General features: G+C 36.9%; 1 protein-coding gene across 1 annotated transcript in view; it reads right to left on the bottom strand.

The window, feature by feature from the left end:
* LOC142341700 (structural maintenance of chromosomes protein 6-like) overlaps positions 1-3,880 on the bottom strand; it is a 48,640-nt gene extending 44,760 nt beyond the window's left edge. The window contains exon 1 of the mRNA XM_075392853.1: positions 179-3,880. Within this exon, the coding sequence (XP_075248968.1) occupies positions 179-3,478 (3,300 nt within the window). The 5' untranslated portion in view covers positions 3,479-3,880. The remainder of the gene's footprint in view (positions 1-178) is intronic.
* Positions 3,881-23,000: the final 19,120 nt, after the last annotated feature.

Genomic DNA, 23,000 nt, shown 5'->3' with positions numbered 1-23,000 from the left:
GCTCAAAAATATGAAATGCGCTTGGAGAGCACCTTTTACCCACTACTGTCAGTTCAATTGGAATTGAAATACATTAACTTTTTGTTAACATTTCTTACATTGTATGCAAGTAATTGTCGCTTAATCTCGGGTCTGAATGTACGAATAAAGTGTTCTTCTTCAGGAGAAGTGTTCATACCTTAAATGGCGAAGTGCCAGACACAGCGCTCCACATGGCAGTAATGAAACATACAGTTGTGAATGATCTTTCACCACCTGAAAGCTGGCTGTTGTTTTTCAAATTGTTATCAGTTTTAGCCGTCTTAACTAAAATGTTGAGAGTTTTCTCATCATGATCGAAAACTAATCTGCCTGAATGCCCATCCTTTCGTAACGCCAACCGATGCGAGAACCCATTCGACATGGTAACAGTTGCGTTTTCGCGCAGGTTCACGTATTTAGTTTCCCGGAAATGTATCGCGTCTTGCCATACTAACAAAAACTCTTCTCTTGCCGCAATTTGACTCGCCATTGACGTGTATTTATCTGTTTCGACACCTAATTGTAAATCCAATTCTTCCCTGTTTTCAGGAACCTCTTTAACTTTTTGAGCCAAAGCAGTTTTGAGCTGAGCTAGAGCTTTCTCAATATCTGCTTTGCTTCGCCGTGACCGCAGTATTCGCGCGTATTGCTCTTGAGTCAACTCTGCACACGCAATCTTCTGCTCAAAATCTGAAATCTGTGGTTCTAATCGTTTGCAAGCTTCTTGGTCATCTTGAATCATTTTTTCAATTTGTGCGATCGAATTCTCCAAGAACTTCTTTTCCTCCACTTTTTCAACTTGCCTCGTTTTGCAACCCAGCATTAAAGTTACTTTCTTTTTAACTTGGGAATTTAGCTTGTCAATATTTTGTTGCAAACCTATTACTTCGTTCTTAATCAATTCAGCTTCCTCTTTGAGTTTTGCAAACTTCGTTCGGTTTTGCTCCAAAGAGCTTCGCTCATTTGAAAGCTTTTGAGTTTCTTCGACAATTTCACTTTCGTAAACTTCAATTGATTCATCTGAAACCATTTCTTCCAGTTTCCTTTTCACATCTCTGGCGCTTCTTTCGACCATGTTTAGATAATGTTCACGGGTTGACTTTTCTCTCATGAGAACAACATGTTCTCGTTTGTTCTTTGAACACTCAGTCTCAATCCGTTTCATTTCTGTCGCTATTCCACTCATTTCCCGTTTAATTGAATCGAGGTTTTCCTGGGTTGAAGCAATCTTCTTTCCAAGATCATCGCGTTGAAAGAACCGGCAGTCTTTGATGGTTTTGGAGTAAACTGCCTTTTTTGGTAACACCTCACTACCATCTGTACAAATACCCTTGGTTGTCTTGGGGGGTGGTTCGTTCATTATCAATGCACGTCTTGCGTCTCTCAAACTCATGAAAACTAGAATGTTTTCAGGTGAAACTTGATCCAATATACAATTCATTATGACTGCATCACTGCACTGAATTACTTCTTGTAGTGTTGGAAACTCATTTGTTTGTGATTTATGCCGTGACGTTTCGTAAACCTTCTCAATAAATCTTTGTGTAAAGATTTGGGGATACGGCAATCGTTTGTTATTCGAACCAATAACGCGATCGAAAATTTTGCGTAAAGTTGCGCCATCAGTTCTGTTGTCGACCAAAAACCCGGTCATTATGCCTTGACCTAAACATTGTTCAATTGCAATTTCATATTCAGTCTCAGTGGCTTTAATATGCATGCCTAGCGGACCTTTCGGCATTTTTGAAAACAAACCACTTGAACGTTTCAGCTCTGCTAAAACGTCGGGAACATAAAAACCAAACGTTTTCAACGAGTTCCCTTTTGATTCGTTCAACTGCCGTTTTCGATTTTCAAGTTGTTTCAAATCAGAATCTAGTTTTGTGTGCTTTTGACGAACAGTTCGTAACTCCTCGGAGAGCCTGTTTCCTTCTTCTTGAATACGTCGCAAACTTAATTCAGTATTAACAGCTTCACTTCGAGATTCCTCGATTTGATTGGCTAGATCGTCAAACTTTTCTTGCAACTGCAACTTTTGTTGATCTAAATTGCTTTGATTTTTTGCTCGTATTTCGCTCGCTTTTTTTTCGATATCACTGATATCTCTCTCTAGTTTTTTAATAGCAGTCTCTTTACTACGAATGCTTATTTGGAAAACATTTGCTTCTCTATTTTTCTCACGCAACTGAATATCCTTCTCATGCTTCTCATCATTATAATTTTTCAGCTCTTCGTTTACCTCGTCAATTCCAGCTTGAACACTTTTTTGTTCTGAGGAAATATTGTCAATTTCGAGCAACGTTCTTGTTATATTATCTCTCCGCTGTATAATTTTGGCCTCCTGCTCTGAAATCTTTCGTTCTAGTTGGTACTTTTTAGCGTCCAAATCCTTTTTCTGAACCGCAAAAATTTCCGCCTGAAGTGTTTTCTTTTTCCTGTCCAATTCCTGTTTCGATTCACAAGCTTTAATTTTCTCCAGAAAATTTTTAATGACAGCCTCAACACGCTCTAAATTCACTTTATCCCTTTTAGCGCATTCCTGTGCGTTTTCAAATTTATGTTTTATAAACATTAAGTCTTGCTCCAAAAGATCCAAGCGGGTCGCTTGTTTGAAAAAGGAATACAACTTATAAGGTTCGGCCGACGCCAAAAACTCTCTGCTCATATCTTGCGTCAAAATTGTGGTCGGATTGTCAATGCAGATGTCAAAATGTTCCAAAACCCTATGCATCAAATGTGCGGTCGTCCCTATGACTCTGTCTTTACTAGATTTCACTTTGTACGTCGTTGCTGACTGTGTAATTCGGCGTTCAATTACAATTGTAGGTCCATAAACATCCGGTTGAAACGGATTTCTGCCCACATTTGATAAATAGATGGAGATGGTAGCTGCAAGTTCACCTTTTCTAATCAGACCTTTTATTGAAGAACCTCTTTGAGTCAAGCTTGCTCTCGCGCCAAGTCCAATCAACAAAGCAGTCACGATTGCCGATTTCCCACTTCCATTTTTGCCGGTGATGAAATTTATTTTATCACCAAATGGAACTTCCAGATGTCTGTGATTCATAAAATTTTTCAAAACCAACTTTTGCAGTTTTCCACAGAGTTGATTGATGCTATGCTGCTGCACCTCTTGGTCTGTTCTCCGGTGGCCTTCCTTTGTCCGCGGAAGTCTCTCTGTAGAGTTGGGTGACAAATTCTCGCCATTCTGTTGCAACTCATCTTCAAAATCGACATGAGTTCCAGAATTCAATTCCACAATTCTGCCTTTTCTGTTTAGTTTGGATTGAGAGTATGGGGCTAATTTGTCATCTGCCGAATTTTCATAGCGTCGTTTGCGTGTTGAGCTTGCAATTGTTAACATCACGCCCTTAAAGTTTTGTGACAACTTCAGCGTGTGGAACTTGAAGAATCTTGCATTAAAATTTTTTGGCTGTAACTTATTTGATGATCGCATAAACTCTGTTGTTTCACAACTTAAATATTTAAATAGTACTTAACGGCTACTTAAATAGTAGCCGTTCGCTGGAGTTGCCATTTAACCAAGGAGTTAGCAACACCGTATAGCAGCCGCCCGTGCGCAATATGTATTATCTTTTGTAATTGAGCGTGGTACTTGTTTAAAATACAAGGATTGATGTTTAATTAATAAGTAGATAAAAGCAGAAGAGAATGGTTTCAAATAAATGAAGATCTAATTGAGTGATTAACTCTGAAGGTAGGTTTATTGTTCAATGAATGAGTTTTATCCTCAGTTTTGTCCGTACCCAATATCGGTTCTATCACCGTGGTAAATTAACCAAGTAAATACTGATATGTCACAATTGTTAGTATTGCTCGAAGCCCGAGCTTTGTCTATTTCAATCTGTCGACACCTATCAAGATTGTGTTAGCCATTAATCAAGTAATAAATTAAAATTTAAACTACATCTTTGACCTTGAAACCCAAGGTTTTTAGTACACCTTTTTTTACACACGTGTGACAAGCACACTGCCCCCCCCCCCCTCTCAATAAGAATAGAGTGTGCCAATCACTCACATAAAATCAAACAAATTTTCCAGCTCTTGATACATGAACGTTTTAAAATACAAAAAGTTTGTACTCTTCATATAAAAAGTTTAGGTATCAGTTTTCGTCATTCATGACTTTCTCTGCCTCGTCCAGCCCGAAATTGTTGTACGTTTCTCGCGCCCCATCGTTCATCAGTATTTGGTATGCTCGATTAATGGTCTTGAAAAACTCATCTCCACTAGCATCAGGGTGCGTCAACAGGCTCATTTTGTGGTAGTGTCTTTTGATCTGATCTTTTGAAGCAGAACTTTTTACCAACAAAATCTCGTACAATGTCGCAGGCTGATTCAATACATTTTTTATTCCGAATCTCGAATAAACATTTTTTCTGTGGCCTTCTTTTTGGCTTTCTCGTTCTTCAAGGAATGCTTTTGTCTATCAATTATAGTGTCTTTCCTTCGGCACTCACTCCCCAAGTACTGGTTATAGTTTTCCAACTGCTGAAGCTCTGACCTCAATTGGTCATTCTCTTTCCCCATTTTCTCCATGGCTTCGCTCTTTTTATCAGTATTGACTTTTAGACCGGCCAACTCCTGCTTAAGTAAGTCGATTGACTTCTCTTGTTCGGCATTTCTAGCTGCCGCCGCCTTTAGGTTATCTCTTAGCGCCTCACACTCGGCGCTCAGTTTTCCCAATGCTTCTCTTGTTGCCTCTTTTGGAGTAACTCGACAAGATCATTTTGGAGTAAAGAGTTTGTACTCTTCAATTTTTCTAACTGCGCGCACTGGTTTTGCAGTTCCATTTCAGTCTGCAGAGCTCGGGACCAAATATTGGCGGGTGCCAGAAGTTCTAGTGTAGACACCTTCCGAGTCTGTGACAGACAAGATTCAACTCGGTACACTCCTGGGGAAATCTCCGAAATAAATTTCCACAATTCTTGCATATAGTACACATATTCACCATATTGTGGGGTCTCACAGCCTCCTATCTTTAATAGAAACCATATTTGCTTCTAAAGTTTCTCAATATTTTCAGTCCTGATCTCAAGACTTTTCCCTTAGTTCTATTGGTTTTGACCTCAAGAGAACTCTTTTTTCATTTTTTGTCTATTTTTTGGTCTTGAACTCAAGACAACTCATTTTAATTTTTTTTTTGGTCTTGAACTCAAGACAAGTCATTTTCATTTTTTTGGTCTTGAACTCAAGACAATTCATTTTCGTTTTTTTTTGTTTTTTTTACACAACCGACTCTTTCAAGGACCCCTTCTCTTCAATCATTTTCTTTTGTTCTCGGCGCTCATTAATTAATTTGAGTAGTTGATTATACAGAGGTGTTCCCGTTACAGGGTCGAGATTCCGCAACAGTTGTTGCCAGGAGGCTCCATTAATCACTAATCCTAAATAGATGAACAATTTAGGAAAATTTTTCACAACTTGGAATATGAGGTAGACTGTTAAGACTGACACAGCAATGTCCTTAGCTTTTAACCAATTGTATAAGCTTTCAGTTTTTAAGTTACAAAAAATTGTTATTTCATTTGTTAGAAAAAATTGTTTTTGTAACTGAGCGTTCCAATGAATAAAGTTTTCATGACTGTATTTTACATCCGAATCTTGGAACGCTTCCCGACTGATAATTAATTTACTATTATGGCGAATTGTTTGAGCAATTTGACTCTGTTTTACGTCTGATATGGAGAAAAGGCAGCGATGCAGGTTTTCATCACTTACATTTAAGTTATTATTCATCGACCACTGATATATCTCACGATTAAATTTCTTCAGCGTTTCTCCATATTGTTGAAAACTGCCGTCTTCTAATTTCACAACATTTGGGTACAGCGGGTTGCATGCAGCGATTGTATAATTATGATACAAAATTTTTGTAATAGGGTCCATATATCTAATAAAAGAAAAATTCTGACCCTCTATTAGCACAGGAACTTTTTCTGTGCAAAAAGGAAGTTTAGTCATTGTTGCTACCATCTTTGCACATTTATTAACATATAACACAGATCCTGCTCTTTCGACGTGAGTTCCTTTCTCGAAGAGCGTTACCGATGGACTAACAATGTTTTTTGATATTTCAATCATAGTTTGAATTTTTAGTCGTTGCATCTCGGATTGGAGCGTTCTAATTTTCATAAAAAAATTTCTCTCTCATTGAGGAGTTCGAAATTCAAGGTGTCAACAACGCTTGAAAGAACATTTCCATTGTTATTTTAAGATTATCAGTTTTCAGTTCTGATTTTTCCTCCGGAGTAAAAAACACCTGGAACTCGGGTTGTTTTCACCTGATGTCCACACAAACTAATTGCTTTTTCCTCTAAGATTTTTAATGCAAAATCTTCAAATTTGTTTTTGTGTAAAATTTTTCCGCTGATAAAAGTGGTCTATGGTGTGCTATAGATGCAGTCTATAGGTAGCGACAGTGGAAAACCCAGTACCACAAACGCTGGGCTGTATCTTGTTACACTATGAATCGATGATCGATATGCCATCATCGCTAAAGGTAGAAAATTAGTCCACTCGTGTTGGTATTGTCCTATATATTTGGAGAGGCATTCTTCTATTGTTTGATTTGTTCGTTCAATCATCGTGTTCCTTTGTGGGTGGTAGGATGTGGTTGATGTCCTCTGAATTCCTAGTTCACTGCAAAGTCTACAAAACAATTTAGACATAAAGTTTGACCCTTGGTCACTGTGTAGGTTGACTGGACAGCCGAATCTTACAATCCAGTGTTCAACAAAAGCTTTTGCCACAGTTTTTGCCTCCTGATTGGGTAACGCTAAGGCTTCGTACCACTTACTGAATTGATCACCAATAAGCAAAATGTACTTGTTTCCCTGAGACTCGGGAAGTGGACCCATGATATCAAGAGATACTTGCCAAAATGGATGACTAGGTTTACATTTTGTGAGTGAATGCCGATGTTTCTGCTTAGTGCTTTCCTTTTAAGGCAAACGTCACAGCTTTCTATCCAGTTTCTTACGTCCCTTCTCATGCACGGCCAATGAAACCTTTCGCAAGCTCTTTTGTGCGTTTTCTCTATACCAAAGTGTCCTGCGCTAGGCGAATCAAGCAACAGCTCAAGAACGTTGGACTCTCTACCCCAGGGTACCAGCATTTGGTAAACAGTTTCAAAGTTAGGTTCTGTTTGGTGTTTTCGATAATAAATCCCTTCTATGAGAAAAAGACTTTTATACTGAACCCAGTGTTTCCATAACTCCTTTGAAGCTCCGTTTCTCATTTGCCGTGGTTCGGGTCATTTTTTGTTTATGACCCATGAATATACTTCTTTGAGTATATTGTCACTTTGCTGCGATTCTCGCAGTTTTACTCTCTGTAGTTTGTGTAACTGCCAACCTCGACTACTATAGTCGGTATCGTCTTGCTCTAAGTCTAGCGCAATAGCGTTAACGAAAGCTGTTTGTTCCTCATCTTCTGTGTCTATGCGCGAAAGACAGTCAGCGTGTTGGATTTTCTTTCCTGCTCTATGCTTGATGTCAAAATTAAATTGCCCAAGTTTCACTATCCGTCTTGCGACCATACCGTCTGGTTCTTTAAAACTATAGATCCACACGAGAATCCTGTGCTCCGTTATAATTAAAAAATGCTGACCAAGTAAATAGTTTTTAAAACAATGGGTAAAATGAAATTTTGCGAATAATTCCCGCTTAGTTGCTGAGTAGTTTCGTTGACTTTTACTCAAAGTTTTGCTAGCATATGCAATAATTCTTTCCTCAGTTCCTTGTTTGTGTGTAAGAATTGCTCCGTTGACTGTTAACGAAGCATCGGTAGTTAATGTATATTGATCCCTATCGTTTGGATATGCTGAAACTGCGGTTTCTAAAAGCTTTTTCTTCAACTCTGCTACCGCACTTGTGCACTCTGTACTCCATTCAAAATTATTTGATTTATTTAGTAACCTGTAAAAAGGTTCAACTGTTTTTCCAAAACCCGGAATGAATTTTCGATAATAGCCCACAAGGCCCAGAAAAGCCCTGATGTCTTTTATGGATGATGTTTTTTTCATTTTTTCTACTGCTCTTAATTTCTCTGGGTCGACCTCGGCGCCACTCTCAGATATAAAATGTCCTAAAAAGCTGACGTGCTTTTGGAAGAAATTGCATTTTGATCCTTTAATCTTTAATCCATTCTCCGATAAACGTTGGAAAACCAGCTCCAACCCTTTAAGATGTTCTTCGAAATTTCTTCCGAAAACAATAACGTCGTCTAGATAAACTAAAGCTACTTCGTACGAGAGACCAACAAAAATAAATTCCATTAGGTTTTGAAAAGCTCTTTGTGCAGAAGCTAGTCGTCCCATAGGGAGCCTTTTCCACTTATATAGGCCCAAAGGTGTAATAAAAGCTGTTACATTTTGACTCTCTTCTTCCAGCGCCATTTGAAAGTATCCCGACAGAAGATCAATGTTTGAGAAGTACATGTTTCCCTCCAGTGAATCAGTAACCTCATTAATTCGTGGTAAAGGCCAGCATGTTTTGTTTTTTCTATTTGTTTGTTTAGACCACGGTAGTCTACAACTAAGCGGTAGGTTCCGTCTTTTTTTGGTACCAGTAATGATGTTGCTGCCCACTCAGAGTGTGTTGGTTCGACTAAGTCATCTTGTTTCAAGTCTTCAACAATTTTCTTCATGGTTTTTTTTCTCAAAGCTCATGCTGCCGTATGTACGTCTGAATGGCACTGCATTCTTTTTTAATTTTATTTTATGATAAATTCGGTCGCAAAATCCCATATCATTTGAGTTTCGCGATAATATCACTTCATATTTTTGTGCAAAGTGACCTCACTTTTGTCATTTCCTCGCAAGACAAGCTCATTGAACTTGAGTTCACGTGTTTCTCAAAATCAAATTCATCCCTATGCTTTTAATTATTGTCAGGATTATTTTGTTGTACTCTTGAAATTTTTTCAATGTTTTCCGCACATGCGATTCTCGCATTTTTGTAAACTTTCTTTGGTTCTATTGTAGGGTTCAGAGCTCGAACCCATACGACATCATCAACCATGTCATTCAGCGATCTCGCTATTAATAAGTGTGATTTGTCTTCAAACCCTTTCATGGGTTCGACAATAGTTTTTGTTTGCTGTGTTATGTTACCTTCTTCATCAATAATTTTGCATTTAATGAAACCCTCGCAGCCACGAGGTAATTCGTGATCCTCAGCAGCAATTAAAAACAGATTCTTATTACTTCGTTGGGATGGGGACAATTGTAATGTTTTCCCAATTGCCCCGCAAAAGATCGTTCTTTCTGAGATTTAAAATACAGTCAAAATTGTACAAGAATTCCATGCCTAATAAACAAGGCGTTATCTCAATTCTGGTTACTAGAAATTTAACTGTTATTTCACATGTAAATTTCTGAAGTTGAACTTGAATATCTGTTGACCCCATTATAGGCATTTTCCCGTTATTGGCAACTATTATATTTTTATTGCAAATTCTGATCTGGCTTTGTCCCCCAATTGCTTGTAGAGTGTGTCCCTTATAATATTAACACTACTTCCACTATCAATTAAGGCCATTATCAATTTGTCTTTTATCGTTGTTTTTGCAAACAACGCCTCGACTGGGCTGTTTCCGCCACGCAAGTTTTTTACGTAGCCGGCTGAAAATGAAGCCCTGCCATTTCCAGCTAGTTCTTGTTTAAATACGGACAATTTCGTTTGAAGTGATTTGGGCTCCCACATTCGAAACAGTTTTTGCATTCCCTAGATGCATGGTTTCGCTGACCGCAACTGCGACATTTTTCTTTCCCCAAACTCACCGCTGCCTTCGACTGCTCGGCACGACTCTCGTGCGATTGATCTCGACTTCTGTTCTCACCTCCCGGTGTTAGCGAACGCGCTCTACTTTCGTAATTGTTTCGTCTATGCTCGGCGCTGCTTCTGGTATAGCTATTAGTACTTCTATTTCTATCTCCGTTCTCTCTTGAACTTCGCTCACTACCGCGCAGAAACTCTTTTGGCCGCGCTCCTTACGATGAAAACTTTTGATTCTCTTGCCTATTAGGTTGATTAGTCTGCAGTGTTCGCACTAAATCGTTACTCGAATTAACCAGTTGTGTGTTTTCATTCGACTGGATGGCAGAAACCCGCGGCTCATTATCCTCCTCCTCAATTCTCGTGACTGCTTCAATGTGTAGTGCTCTTTCTAAAGCTTTGTCGAAAGTCATATCCGCGTCTAAAGTCATATTCTTTCTCAGGTCGAGTCGCACCTGACTATTTTATATGCCTGCGAGGAATCCCCTCAAAATGAGATGTTCTCTAATCTCATTAGACTCCTGAGGGTATGCTTTCAAGGCTAAAGTTTGCAAATCAACGAGAAAATCTGTTATTTTTTCACCAGGCTGCTGGACTCTCCCAGCTAGCCTCCCCCGGAACACTACTGGTTTCTCATTATAATGTTGTCTGAAAGCCTTTACGGTCTCGTCATAACTCTTTCTAGTGTCCTCCGAAAGTGTACGATAGAAATCAATAGCCGACTTTTGTAACCTTAACGCGAAATAATGCGGCCGTCCATCAATTTTGGTCTCGGCGCCGTTTATTGTTTCTTTTCTTTGCCACTTTTGAAGTTGTGACAAGAGCTCAAAGTGTGTAACATAAATTTCAAAATCCAGTAAACGGTTCCGGTAACAGCGTTCTTGAGGAGTGCCGGACCATCCTTAATTTATTTAAATGCTGTTGTTATTCAAAATATTTCACTAATTCTGTTCGAAACTCGAAATATTTTTCCGACACTCTAGTTAACAGCTTTTAAATATGATTGAAACTCTAATTCCCTCTTCAATGAATGCGAATAAACTCGAGGTTTAATGCTTGAGTTTAAGTCAACCTAAGTCAAATTAAAATACTGATGCTTCTGAACGCTATTTTATTATCAAAAAAACATGTACGCCCTGATTTTTGCTATTCGAATTTTTAGGGAGTATTCACTTGAATGTTCCAAGATGGCAGTTGTTCTTGTCGAATCCCGACAGCAGCCCACAATTCCTCTTCCGGGTCGTGATGTTAAGACGTCGAACTTGATTTTAAAAGTTCGTTTTCAAACAAAAAATCGATTTCTCTTGGAAATTAGTACAACGCTCAATATTATTGGGTGATGGTTTTCTATTTACTTTTAATCTCTGTCGCCACTATAGCAGCTGCCCGTGCGCAATATGTATTATCATTTGTAATTGAGCGTGATACTTGTTTAAAATACAAGGATTGAAGTTTAATTAATAAGTAGATAAAAGCAGAAGAGAATGGTTTCAAATAAATGAATATCTAATTGAGTGATTAACTCTGAAGGATGTTCAATGAATGAGTTTTATCCTCAGTTTTGTCCGTACCCAATATCGGTTCTATCACCGTGGTAAATTAACCAAGTAAATACTGATATGTTACAATTGTTAGTAATGCTCGAAGCCCGAGCTTTGTCTATTTCAATCTGTCGACACCTATCAAGATTGTGTCAGTCATTAATCAAGTAATAAATTAAAATTTAAACTAAATCTTTGACCTTGAAAGAGATGGTTACAAAGAGTAAACCGGATTTTTAACAAAATAAAGAAGGCACCATAAATAATGATGGGAATCATCACGGAATGTCATCTTGACGGGAGACGTCAAGGAATGTTTGTTCTTGACGGGATTCGTCAGGCAGGTACACCTAATATTTCTTAGTTTAACTAACAAGGACCTATGCGGTAGATCACAACTTTGAGAAAATCCCAAAGAGATTAAAGAAATTGGGTAAAAATAACCTAAGATTAATCAACCATTGATAGGACAGAAACGAAAGACCATATTCAAACTAAACCTCATATAATTGAGCTGCCTTTCTCTTATTAGCTTTACACCTTGAAATCTTTTGAAAACTTATTGTATTCTCGACCAATAAGTCTAACTCTATATTGAACAAATTTAATAATTACAGCTTCATAATTAATTAAAGTCTTAGACTTAGAAGATTTTCATCAGTAACCCCGAGGTTTTAAAGTGCTTTAGACAAATCCCCAACCCAACCCGTAACAGTACACAGTGCACGGATATTACACATACAAATTAGGATCGTCAAAAACAGACACCCCTGTGGGACAACACCTTGGTGGGTAAATTTTGTGGTACAGTGCATAATTTTGAATAGGACATGCTCGATGCATGTCGAAACTAAGTGACAATAGAAGCGATATACACCAAAAAGTTGCAACTGCAACTAAATACGCGCGACGAGTACCGGGACGAGAATTGACATTGAAGTATTAGTTCAAATGCAAAAAATTTGCCTTTTAAAATTCGAAATTTGGTTTGATACATTTTAATTCGAAAATTTGTCAACCCAATAATTAAAGGGAAGTAACAGATAGGAGTGAAAGTAAAAATCCTTTTTCAGGAATTGAAAACAAAACAACCGGGAATTTCAAAAACTCCGGAAAAAAGTTGAATTTTTGTTGATGATTCAAAAAATTTTATATACTCAATGACAAGTTTATACACTTTGTAAGTTAGTTTATTTGGGTTTGTAATCCGTTTTAAGATATATGACGATGATCGCAATATTTGAATATGTTCGTTTAGCGAATCAATTTAATCTGTCGGATCTTTTGCGTTTGTGCCCCCAGTACGTTATGCGTAGAGGACGTGTAACTAAATAGTAAATCATTAAAAAAGTGCGTATGGGGGGTGCGTATGGGGAGTTGCAAATAGTATGCGCCCACTCTGTAGGCTATACGAGTTGTTGAGGATCGGAAACAGACTATTTGGTACTTTGAAGGATGTAAATCGGCTTTTCTGGTGTTTAAGTGCTATTTAATACATTGTTAATGCAATTTTTAATGGATATTTTTTCCTAAAGGCGGTCCTAAAAGTGTTAATTGGAATGTATATAATGAACGTGGTTGTTCAAGTATATGTGTTAAGGGTATGATTGACAGATATAAAGTGTGTGGGAATGTAGTTGATCCTGTATTTATTGTTTGTTGCATTTAGGTGATTGTGCGAATAGCCTAATATTCCTGTAGGTGAATGATACACCCGTAGTTACTATATTATTATTACTATTGTAGACTGGTGGAAATAAAGAAAAGAAGTGACGATGAAGAACTTCCAAATAGAAGCACGCCTTCTACTTCGCAGAATGATACCAAACGGAGATATCAAACAAGAAGTGCTTCGGGAATGACAAGACCACGAGAAAGGAAAGGTTTTTTTATTCAAGGATGACGATTCAGAGGGGAAAATTGATAATGACGCATTTTTTTCAAAAAAAGGTGATGCGACAAAGTGAAGAGGGCGTGGAACTCACATTGCAACGTGCAGATGAATTGGAAATTTCTCCAATTGGTTAGCACAATAAGTTTTTCACAATCCTTAGGGATTGTGGGGTATAACTTTGAGAAAATTCTGCGGAGGAAAAAAATTGCATGTCTGATCGAATCAAATGCGAAACGTCACTGATCAAAGAGGAGCATGTAAACCAAGGAGAACTCATCTACTCTGAGAACAACATGAAAAAATTAAAATACTGCACGTACAGACCCGCATATACTGTAATTGCGTTGGAAAAAAGTAGTTGGTATGTCGATGCAACATACCTCAGCGAGATAACACAAATAATTCCAATGTTTTACCCCTTTAAAAGAATCATCCTGCCGAAATATTGGTACTGACACTGCGGCCGTCCATCAATTTTGGTCTCGGCGCCGTTTATTGTTTCTTTTCTTTGCCACTTTTGAAGTTGTGACAAGAGCTCAAAGTGTGTAACATAAATTTCAAAATCCAGTAAACGGTTCCGGTAACAGCGTTCTTGAGGAGTGCCGGACCATCCTTAATTTATTTAAATGCTGTTGTTATTCAAAATATTTCACTAATTCTGTTCGAAACTCGAAATATTTTTCCGACACTCTAGTTAACAGCTTTTAAATATGATTGAAACTCTAATTCCCTCTTCAATGAATGCGAATAAACTCGAGGTTTAATGCTTGAGTTTAAGTCAACCTAAGTCAAATTAAAATACTGATGCTTCTGAACGCTATTTTATTATCAAAAAAACATGTACGCCCTGATTTTTGCTATTCGAATTTTTAGGGAGTATTCACTTGAATGTTCCAAGATGGCAGTTGTTCTTGTCGAATCCCGACAGCAGCCCACAATTCCTCTTCCGGGTCGTGATGTTAAGACGTCGAACTTGATTTTAAAAGTTCGTTTTCAAACAAAAAATCGATTTCTCTTGGAAATTAGTACAACGCTCAATATTATTGGGTGATGGTTTTCTATTTACTTTTAATCTCTGTCGCCACTATAGCAGCTGCCCGTGCGCAATATGTATTATCATTTGTAATTGAGCGTGATACTTGTTTAAAATACAAGGATTGAAGTTTAATTAATAAGTAGATAAAAGCAGAAGAGAATGGTTTCCAATAAATGAATATCTAATTGAGTGATTAACTCTGAAGGATGTTCAATGAATGAGTTTTATCCTCAGTTTTGTCCGTACCCAATATCGGTTCTATCACCGTGGTAAATTAACCAAGTAAATACTGATATGTTACAATTGTTAGTAATGCTCGAAGCCCGAGCTTTGTCTATTTCAATCTGTCGACACCTATCAAGATTGTGTCAGTCATTAATCAAGTAATAAATTAAAATTTAAACTAAATCTTTGACCTTGAAAGAGATGGTTACAAAGAGTAAACCGGATTTTTAACAAAATAAAGAAAGCACCATAAATAATGATGGGAATCATCACGGAATGTCATCTTGACGGGAGACGTCAAGGAATGTTTGTTCTTGACGGGATTCGTCAGGCAGGTACACCTAATACTTCTTAGTTTAACTAACAAGGACCTATGCGGTAGATCACAACTTTGAGAAAATCCCAAAGAGATTAAAGAAATTGGGTAAAAATAACCTAAGATTAATCAACCATTGATAGGACAGAAACGAAAGACCATATTCAAACTAAACCTCATATAATTGAGCTGCCTTTCTCTTATTAGCTTTACACCTTGAAATCTTTTGAAAACTTATTGTATTCTCGACCAATAAGTCTAACTCTATATTGAACAAATTTAATAATTACAGCTTCATAATTAATTAAAGTCTTAGACTTAGAAGATTTTCATCAGTAACCCCGAGGTTTTAAAGTGCTTTAGACAAATCCCCAACCCAACCCGTAACAGTACACAGTGCACGGATATTACACATACAAATTAGGATCGTCAAAAACAGACACCCCTGTGGGACAACACCTTGGTGGGTAAATTTTGTGGTACAGTGCATAATTTTGAATAGGACATGCTCGATGCATGTCGAAACTAAGTGACAATAGAAGCGATATACACCAAAAAGTTGCAACTGCAACTAAATACGCGCGACGAGTACCGGGACGAGAATTGACATTGAAGTATTAGTTCAAATGCAAAAAATTTGCCTTTTAAAATTCGAAATTTGGTTTGATACATTTTAATTCGAAAATTTGTCAACCCAATAATTAAAGGGAAGTAACAGATAGGAGTGAAAGTAAAAATCCTTTTTCAGGAATTGAAAACAAAACAACCGGGAATTTCAAAAACTCCGGAAAAAAGTTGAATTTTTGTTGATGATTCAAAAAATTTTATATACTCAATGACAAGTTTATACACTTTGTAAGTTAGTTTATTTGGGTTTGTAATCCGTTTTAAGATATATGACGATGATCGCAATATTTGAATATGTTCGTTTAGCGAATCAATTTAATCTGTCGGATCTTTTGCGTTTGTGCCCCCAGTACGTTATGCGTAGAGGACGTGTAACTAAATAGTAAATCATTAAAAAAGTGCGTATGGGGGGTGCGTATGGGGAGTTGCAAATAGTATGCGCCCACTCTGTAGGCTATACGGAGTTGTTCAGGATCGGAAACAGACTATTTGGTACTTTGAAGGATGTAAATCGGCTTTTCTGGTGTTTAAGTGCTATTTAATACATTGTTAATGCAATTTTTAATGGATATTTTTTCCTAAAGGCGGTCCTAAAAGTGTTAATTGGAATGTATATAATGAACGTGGTTGTTCAAGTATATGTGTTAAGGGTATGATTGACAGATATAAAGTGTGTGGGAATGTAGTTGATCCTGTATTTATTGTTTGTTGCATTTAGGTGATTGTGCGAATAGCCTAATATTCCTGTAGGTGAATGATACACCCGTAGTTACTATATTATTATTACTATTGTAGACTGGTGGAAATAAAGAAAAGAAGTGACGATGAAGAACTTCCAAATAGAAGCACGCCTTCTACTTCGCAGAATGATACCAAACGGAGATATCAAACAAGAAGTGCTTCGGGAATGACAAGACCACGAGAAAGGAAAGGTTTTTTTATTCAAGGATGACGATTCAGAGGGGAAAATTGATAATGACGCATTTTTTTCAAAAAAAGGTGATGCGACAAAGTGAAGAGGGCGTGGAACTCACATTGCAACGTGCAGATGAATTGGAAATTTCTCCAATTGGTTAGCACAATAAGTTTTTCACAATCCTTAGGGATTGTGGGGTATAACTTTGAGAAAATTCTGCGGAGGAAAAAAATTGCATGTCTGATCGAATCAAATGCGAAACGTCACTGATCAAAGAGGAGCATGTAAACCAAGGAGAACTCATCTACTCTGAGAACAACATGAAAAAATTAAAATACTGCACGTACAGACCCGCATATACTGTAATTGCGTTGGAAAAAAGTAGTTGGTATGTCGATGCAACATACCTCAGCGAGATAACACAAATAATTCCAATGTTTTACCCCTTTAAAAGACTCATCCTGCCGAAATATTGGTACTGACACAACATTTTGTTACCGGGACTCGGCGAATTTGAATTCAGTGCTCCCAATAAAACACTTAGTGAGATAGTTGGTGGCAGAAGCGGCTTAGAGTTTCTTCAGAAAGTATCTAACTCTTTCAGGAAAGGCGGCGCTGAGAAAGGAGTGAACTATTTCTACCCCGTGGACTGGATCAATCCAAAAGGTGAAAAACAAAAAGGCAACATCATGATAAATGCTGAAATATTCATAGGAACCTAGTTTCATCAAAATAGGGAAACTTCTAAAGGTACTTGGTTTTATTTTAAAGACCCTCTGAAACAAGAGCAGACTTTGTTATATCAAGGAGATACATTTGATTTTGATTCAGTACAATAAATATTTGACCAAGATACAAAACCGAATATGTTTTCAACAGTAAAATGTTTAACTCAACCACATCAAAGATGGTAAACGCTGGAAATAAAGGTATTTTTCAAGCAAGTTGAACGGAAAAAGAATTTTAGTAGTTCAGTTAAAAAACAAGACCAAAAAGGTAGACAATTTTCAATTTTTTGAAACAAATCACAGACATTCATTTTATACAAATGAAACCCTGAGTGTCAGGGAACTTAGTTTTTTATCAACAGATAAATCAGAGACAAATCGAATTGGCACAAAGCTAGATCAAATCTAAGTGTGGATTTGTTGAGGTATGTTGTAAAATTTGAACAAATAGAGCTGTTAATTTGTCAATACAAAAACTTCAGAGAGCTATGATTTTAACTACTCCAATAAATGGAAACTCACACCAAATTTTCTTGAGCCAACAAAACGCTCTGGGATTGCACGCTCTGGGAAGGTCAAAGGTCGAGTAGCTTCTAGAGACAAAAAGATTACTAGTAAACGCTGGGAATCAGCAGATGTCCTGCAGGAGGCAGGTTGAAATGTTGATCAGGGACTTTGAAGATGCTAAAAGCCAAGTCGAAAGCAAAACAAAGGAATGTGTCGCTCTCGCGAGTGTTTAGATCGAGAGTCGGAGAATGCCGAGGTAGATGTCAAAAAACTTAGAAGTAGGGTGAAAACGGAATAGAGTTCAAGAAAGGTCATCAATGGAGGCTGGAAGAAATTAATGCCAAATCCTCTTCAGTCGTCCTCCAATTCCATACGTGCTTCTGTTCCTGCATCAGAGTGCAAGAACCACCACAATTTTGAAACATTTCAAAACATTATCTTTGCTGTGTAATTCGGACAAGAGTGGTCGGGACGACCTTTTAAAGATTATTTTGCAGACAAAAAGTAATATGGAGTTCGAGAAAGCGCAAATTATTTATGATAAATACGGAGTAGAAAAAGCAGAAGACTATTCGAACTCAAATATGGACACATAAAAATTTTTTGAGCGAGTGGGACAATCATTTTTTAAAAGAAGAGGTCAATGTAGTAACCACTATGAACAAAACGTATGACAAGCTGGTAAATTACAAAGACAGACACAATTCGAAAGTTTCACAATTCATATTAGCAACTGAAACAGATTGTAATCAAGAGTAAACCGATTTTTAACAGAACAAAAGTCAAAGTATCATAAGATAGGATGGGAGTCACCAAGAATTTCGAGCTTGGCGGGATAAGTAAAGGAATATTTGTTCGTGTCGGGATTCATCAAGAAAGTAACCCTGTTATCTGTTTGGTCCACTAACAGGGCGCATACGGGTAAAAATGGGAAAATCCCAAATCGATTAGAGAAAATGGTATATATAAACCAAGATAAAATAACCATTGATATAAGCAAAACCAAAGACCATAATTAAAACTTCAACTCATAATTTTAGCTGCCTTTTTCTTAAGCAATAAAACTTCTTCATATTCACCTCTGTAAGAAATCTTCTAATAAATTTTTTCTTTGAAACTTAATTTTGTTTAACTCTGTAATTTTCGCTGAACAATCCTAGTCCGCAAATTAAATAAAATCCATGACTTTGAATATTTTCTTCAGCTTACAGGGGAGTAGTAAAGCGCTTTAGAAACCCCCTAACAAAACCGTTACAGCATAAAGTTTACGGAGATCATACGCTCAAAAGGTATGGCCTAACTGAACGATCTATTGCAAAAGGCAGTTTTATTGCTGATATTTTCAGATTTTGTTACCGGGACTCAGATTTTATTACTGACACAACATTTTGTTACCGGGACTTGGTGACTTTGAATTCAGTGCTCCCAATAAAACACTTAGTGAGATAGTTGGTGGAACAAGCGGCTTACAGTTTCTTCAGAAAGTATCTAAATCTTTCAGGAAAGGCGGCGCTGAGAAAGGAGTGAACTATTTCTACCCCGTGGACTGGATCAATCCAAAAGGTGAAAAACAAAAATGCAACATCATGATAAATGCTGAAATATTCATAGGAAACTAGTTTCATCAGAATAGGGAAACTTCTGAAGGTACTTGGTTATATTTTAAAGACCCTCTGAAACAAGAGCAGACTTTGTTATATCAAGGAGATACATTTGATTTTGATTCAGTACAATAAATATTTGACCAAGATACAAAACCGAATATGTTTTCAACAGTAAAATGTTTAACTCAACCACATCAATGATGGTAAACGCTGGAAATAAAGGTATTTTTCAAGCAAGTTGGACGGAAAAAGAATTTTAGTAGTTCAGTTAAAAAAACCAAACAGATAGACAATTTTCAAATTTTGAAACAAATCACAGACATTCATTTTAGACAAATAAAACCCTGAGTGTCAGGGAACTTAGTTTTTTTATCAACAGATAAATCAGAGACAAATCGCATGGGCACAAAGCTAGATCAAACCTAAGTGTGGATTTTTTGAGGTATGTTGTAAAATTTGAACAAATAGAGCTGTTAATTTGTCAATAGAAAAACTTCAGAGAGCTTTGATTCTAACTACTCCAATAAATGGAAACTCACACCAAATTTTCTTGAGCCAACAAAACGCTCTGGGATTGCACGCTCTGGGAAGTTCAAAGGTCGAGTAACTTCTAGAGACAAAAACATTACTAGTAAACGCTGGGAATCAGCAGAAGTCCTGCAGGAGGCATGTTGAAATGTTGATCAGGGACTTTGAAGATGCTAGAAGCCAAGTGGAAAGCAAAACAAAGGAATGTGTCGCTCTCGCGAGTGTTTAGATCGGGAGTCGGAGATTGCCGAGGTAGATATCAAAAAACTTAGAAGTAGGGTTAAAACGGAATAGAGTTCAAGAAAGGTCATCAATGGAGGCTGGAAGAAATTAATGCCAAATCCTCTACAGTCGTCCTCCAATTCCATACCTGCTTCTGTTCCTGCATCAGAGTGCAAGAACCACCACAATTTCGAAACATTTCAAAACATTATCTTTGCTGTGTAATTCGGACAAGGGTGGTCGGGACGACCTTTTAAAGATTACTTTGCAGACAAAAAGTAATATGGAGTTCGAGAAAGCGCAAATTATTTATGATAAATACGGAGTAGAATAAGCAGAAGACTATTCGAACTCAAATATGGACCCATAAAAATTTTTTGAGCGAGTGGGACAATCATTTTTTAAAAGAAGAGGTCAATGTAGTAACCACTATGAACAAAACGTATGACATGCTGGTAAATTACAAAGACAGACACAATTCGAAAGTTTCACAATTCATATTAGCAACTGAAACAGATTGTAATCAAGAGTAAACCGATTTTTAACAGAACAAAAGGCAAAGTATCATAAGATATGATGGGAGTCACCAAGAATTTCGAGCTTGGCGGGACAAGTAAAGGAATATTTGTTCGTGTCGGGATTCATCAAGAAAGTAACCCTGTTATCTGTTTGGTCCACTAACAGGGCGCATACGGGTAAAAATGGGAAAATCCCAAATCGATTAGAGAAAATGGTATATATAAACCAAGATAAAATAACCATTGATATAAGCAAAACCAAAGACCATAATTAAAACTTCAACTCATAATTTTAGCTGCCTTTTTCTTAAGCAATAAAACTTCTTCATATTCACCTCTGTAAGAAATCTTCTAATAAATTTTTTCTTTGAAACTTAATTTTGTTTAACTCTGTAACTTTCGCTGAACAATCCTAGTCCGCAAATTAAATAAAATCCATGACTTTGAATATTTTCTTCAGCTTACAGGGGAGTAGTAAAGCGCTTTAGAAACCCCCTAACAAAACCGTTACAGAATAAAGTTCACGGAGATCATACGCTCAAAAGGTATGGCCTAACTGAACGATCTATTGCAAAAGGCAGTTTTATTGCTGATATTTTCAGATTATAGGTATATCGGCATCTGGTAGCATGATTTCGATGAACTAACAAAGTCAAGTTTGATTAGCTATACGAAGCCTAAAAAGAAAAGCTTTGGAGAGAAAACGTTTTTGAAACAGTACCTAATGTAGCAATCTGTTATAATTTGTCAGTGTGCATGATGGAAGCCTAAAATTGACGAATATACGAGTTCACATTATGCTGTATAAATTGAGAGCTTGTAGTAGAGTTAATATAATCGTATTATAATCATCAGTTTATATAGTAGAAGGAATACATTAATATAGTCGTGAGAATACGAAAACTCTGATTAGTTCAATCAAAAAATCTCTATTCGCTGAATCATTGATGAATCATTTTTTGAGTTAAAAAAACATTGCGAGCAAACTCGTCAATCTGGACACCTAAAAACTCCACTTTATGTATTCAATCTCGGCCTTGATACCGCAAAATCACTTTGGCAAATTTTTAATCTGGACATCGAACTAATAGTTATTATGCAAAAAGTTTGACTTGAAATTCAAAAGTTATTCTGATTAATTTTGTCGACCCCAACGCGTAAAGGAAAAGACCAGATAGGATTGAAAGTGAACTCCCTCTCAGGATTTGAAAACAGAAAAAGGGAATTTCAAAAACTCCGGAATAAAGATTGAAAACTTTGTGATGGATTAAAAAAGTAAATTAAGAAAAAAATATCAGAAGATATATGAAAGTAATTGCTCATAGCATCTTCAAGCAGAAGGTAGACACAGTTCTATAGTAAAAAGTCCTTGACCTAAACTGAATCAAATAACTGCTTTCAGCTTTGCATTGAAAAAATGGGACAAACAGAAGTAAAACTCGATAAAATACTGTTAAATTACTCGAACTTTCCCGCAATAACTTGCATCGTCAGGAGTTAAAAACTTGTTAAGTTAAACATTTACATATATGCATACATAAAGTAACGAGTCTTGATTATCTATCTACATTTTCGAATTTTTATAAAATTCCAAATTTTCCACCTTAAAGTTTGTTAGAACGTTAAAAGAACTTCAAAACTGTTAATTTGAGAGTTATTTTTATGAGTTTTGAATAGGAGATTTCTTGTTTGATCGACAACATAACGTTGTTCACATGGCAAAGTGGTATAGGCGGAAAAGGCATTCTGCATTCAAAATTTCAGTTTTATTTCCCTTCTTTTATACTTGTTCTGCTGCGTTTTCAGTTGTGGCATGCGTCTATTATTGTGTAGAGCTTGCATGGTCGTAGTTTTTCGGTATCCTGGCACTGATCGATTATGTAGTATTTATAGGCTGTTGGAGACCCACAGCATTCCACAACATTTCCCACCGGTGAATCAGTTTTTTGATGCTCCAAAACTCTCGTGGCCAAATGTCGACACGTTTGTCCAACATAGCTGGAATTGCATCCACAACAACTGAGTTCGTAGAACACATGAGACTTAATGTTGCTATTAAAAATAGTTGTCAGGGACGGCAGGCATGTACGTAGTTTTCGCGTGGTAATTATGGTTGTCAATTCGCACATTTTTTTTAAAAAATTTTTTTACTTCAATTCAGGCCAATGTTACATCGAAACTGGAGCTCAAAATATGGTTTAACATCTTACGCTTGTGATTGTTGTCCTCTCTGTTGTACATTTTCGCCACCATTTTTCAGTTGAGGTTTTCTTATGATTTTTTGTAAAGCATCGTTGATTATCCTGGAAATCCAACTTTTAGCGTACGTTTTTTTTCACCAAATAATTTTGTTTTCCATCAGAACTTTGTAAAAATTTCATTATGTGCTAGTGCTTCTAAAAACGCGGTGAACAGTCCCTTCATTGATATTTTTCTTATGTTGGAATGGTGCACAATTGTGGAAATCCAAAACAAATCCCATTTCTTTTGGTTTCTTGTACTTGCAATTAATTTTTT

This window comes from Convolutriloba macropyga, chromosome 6 (assembly GCF_964194025.1).
Source record: "Convolutriloba macropyga chromosome 6, txConMacr16.3, whole genome shotgun sequence".
Classification (NCBI taxonomy): Eukaryota; Metazoa; Xenacoelomorpha; order Acoela; family Convolutidae; genus Convolutriloba; species Convolutriloba macropyga.
The sequence above is the reverse complement of the archived record's forward strand: the minus strand, read 5'-3'. Positions and strand labels throughout refer to the sequence as shown.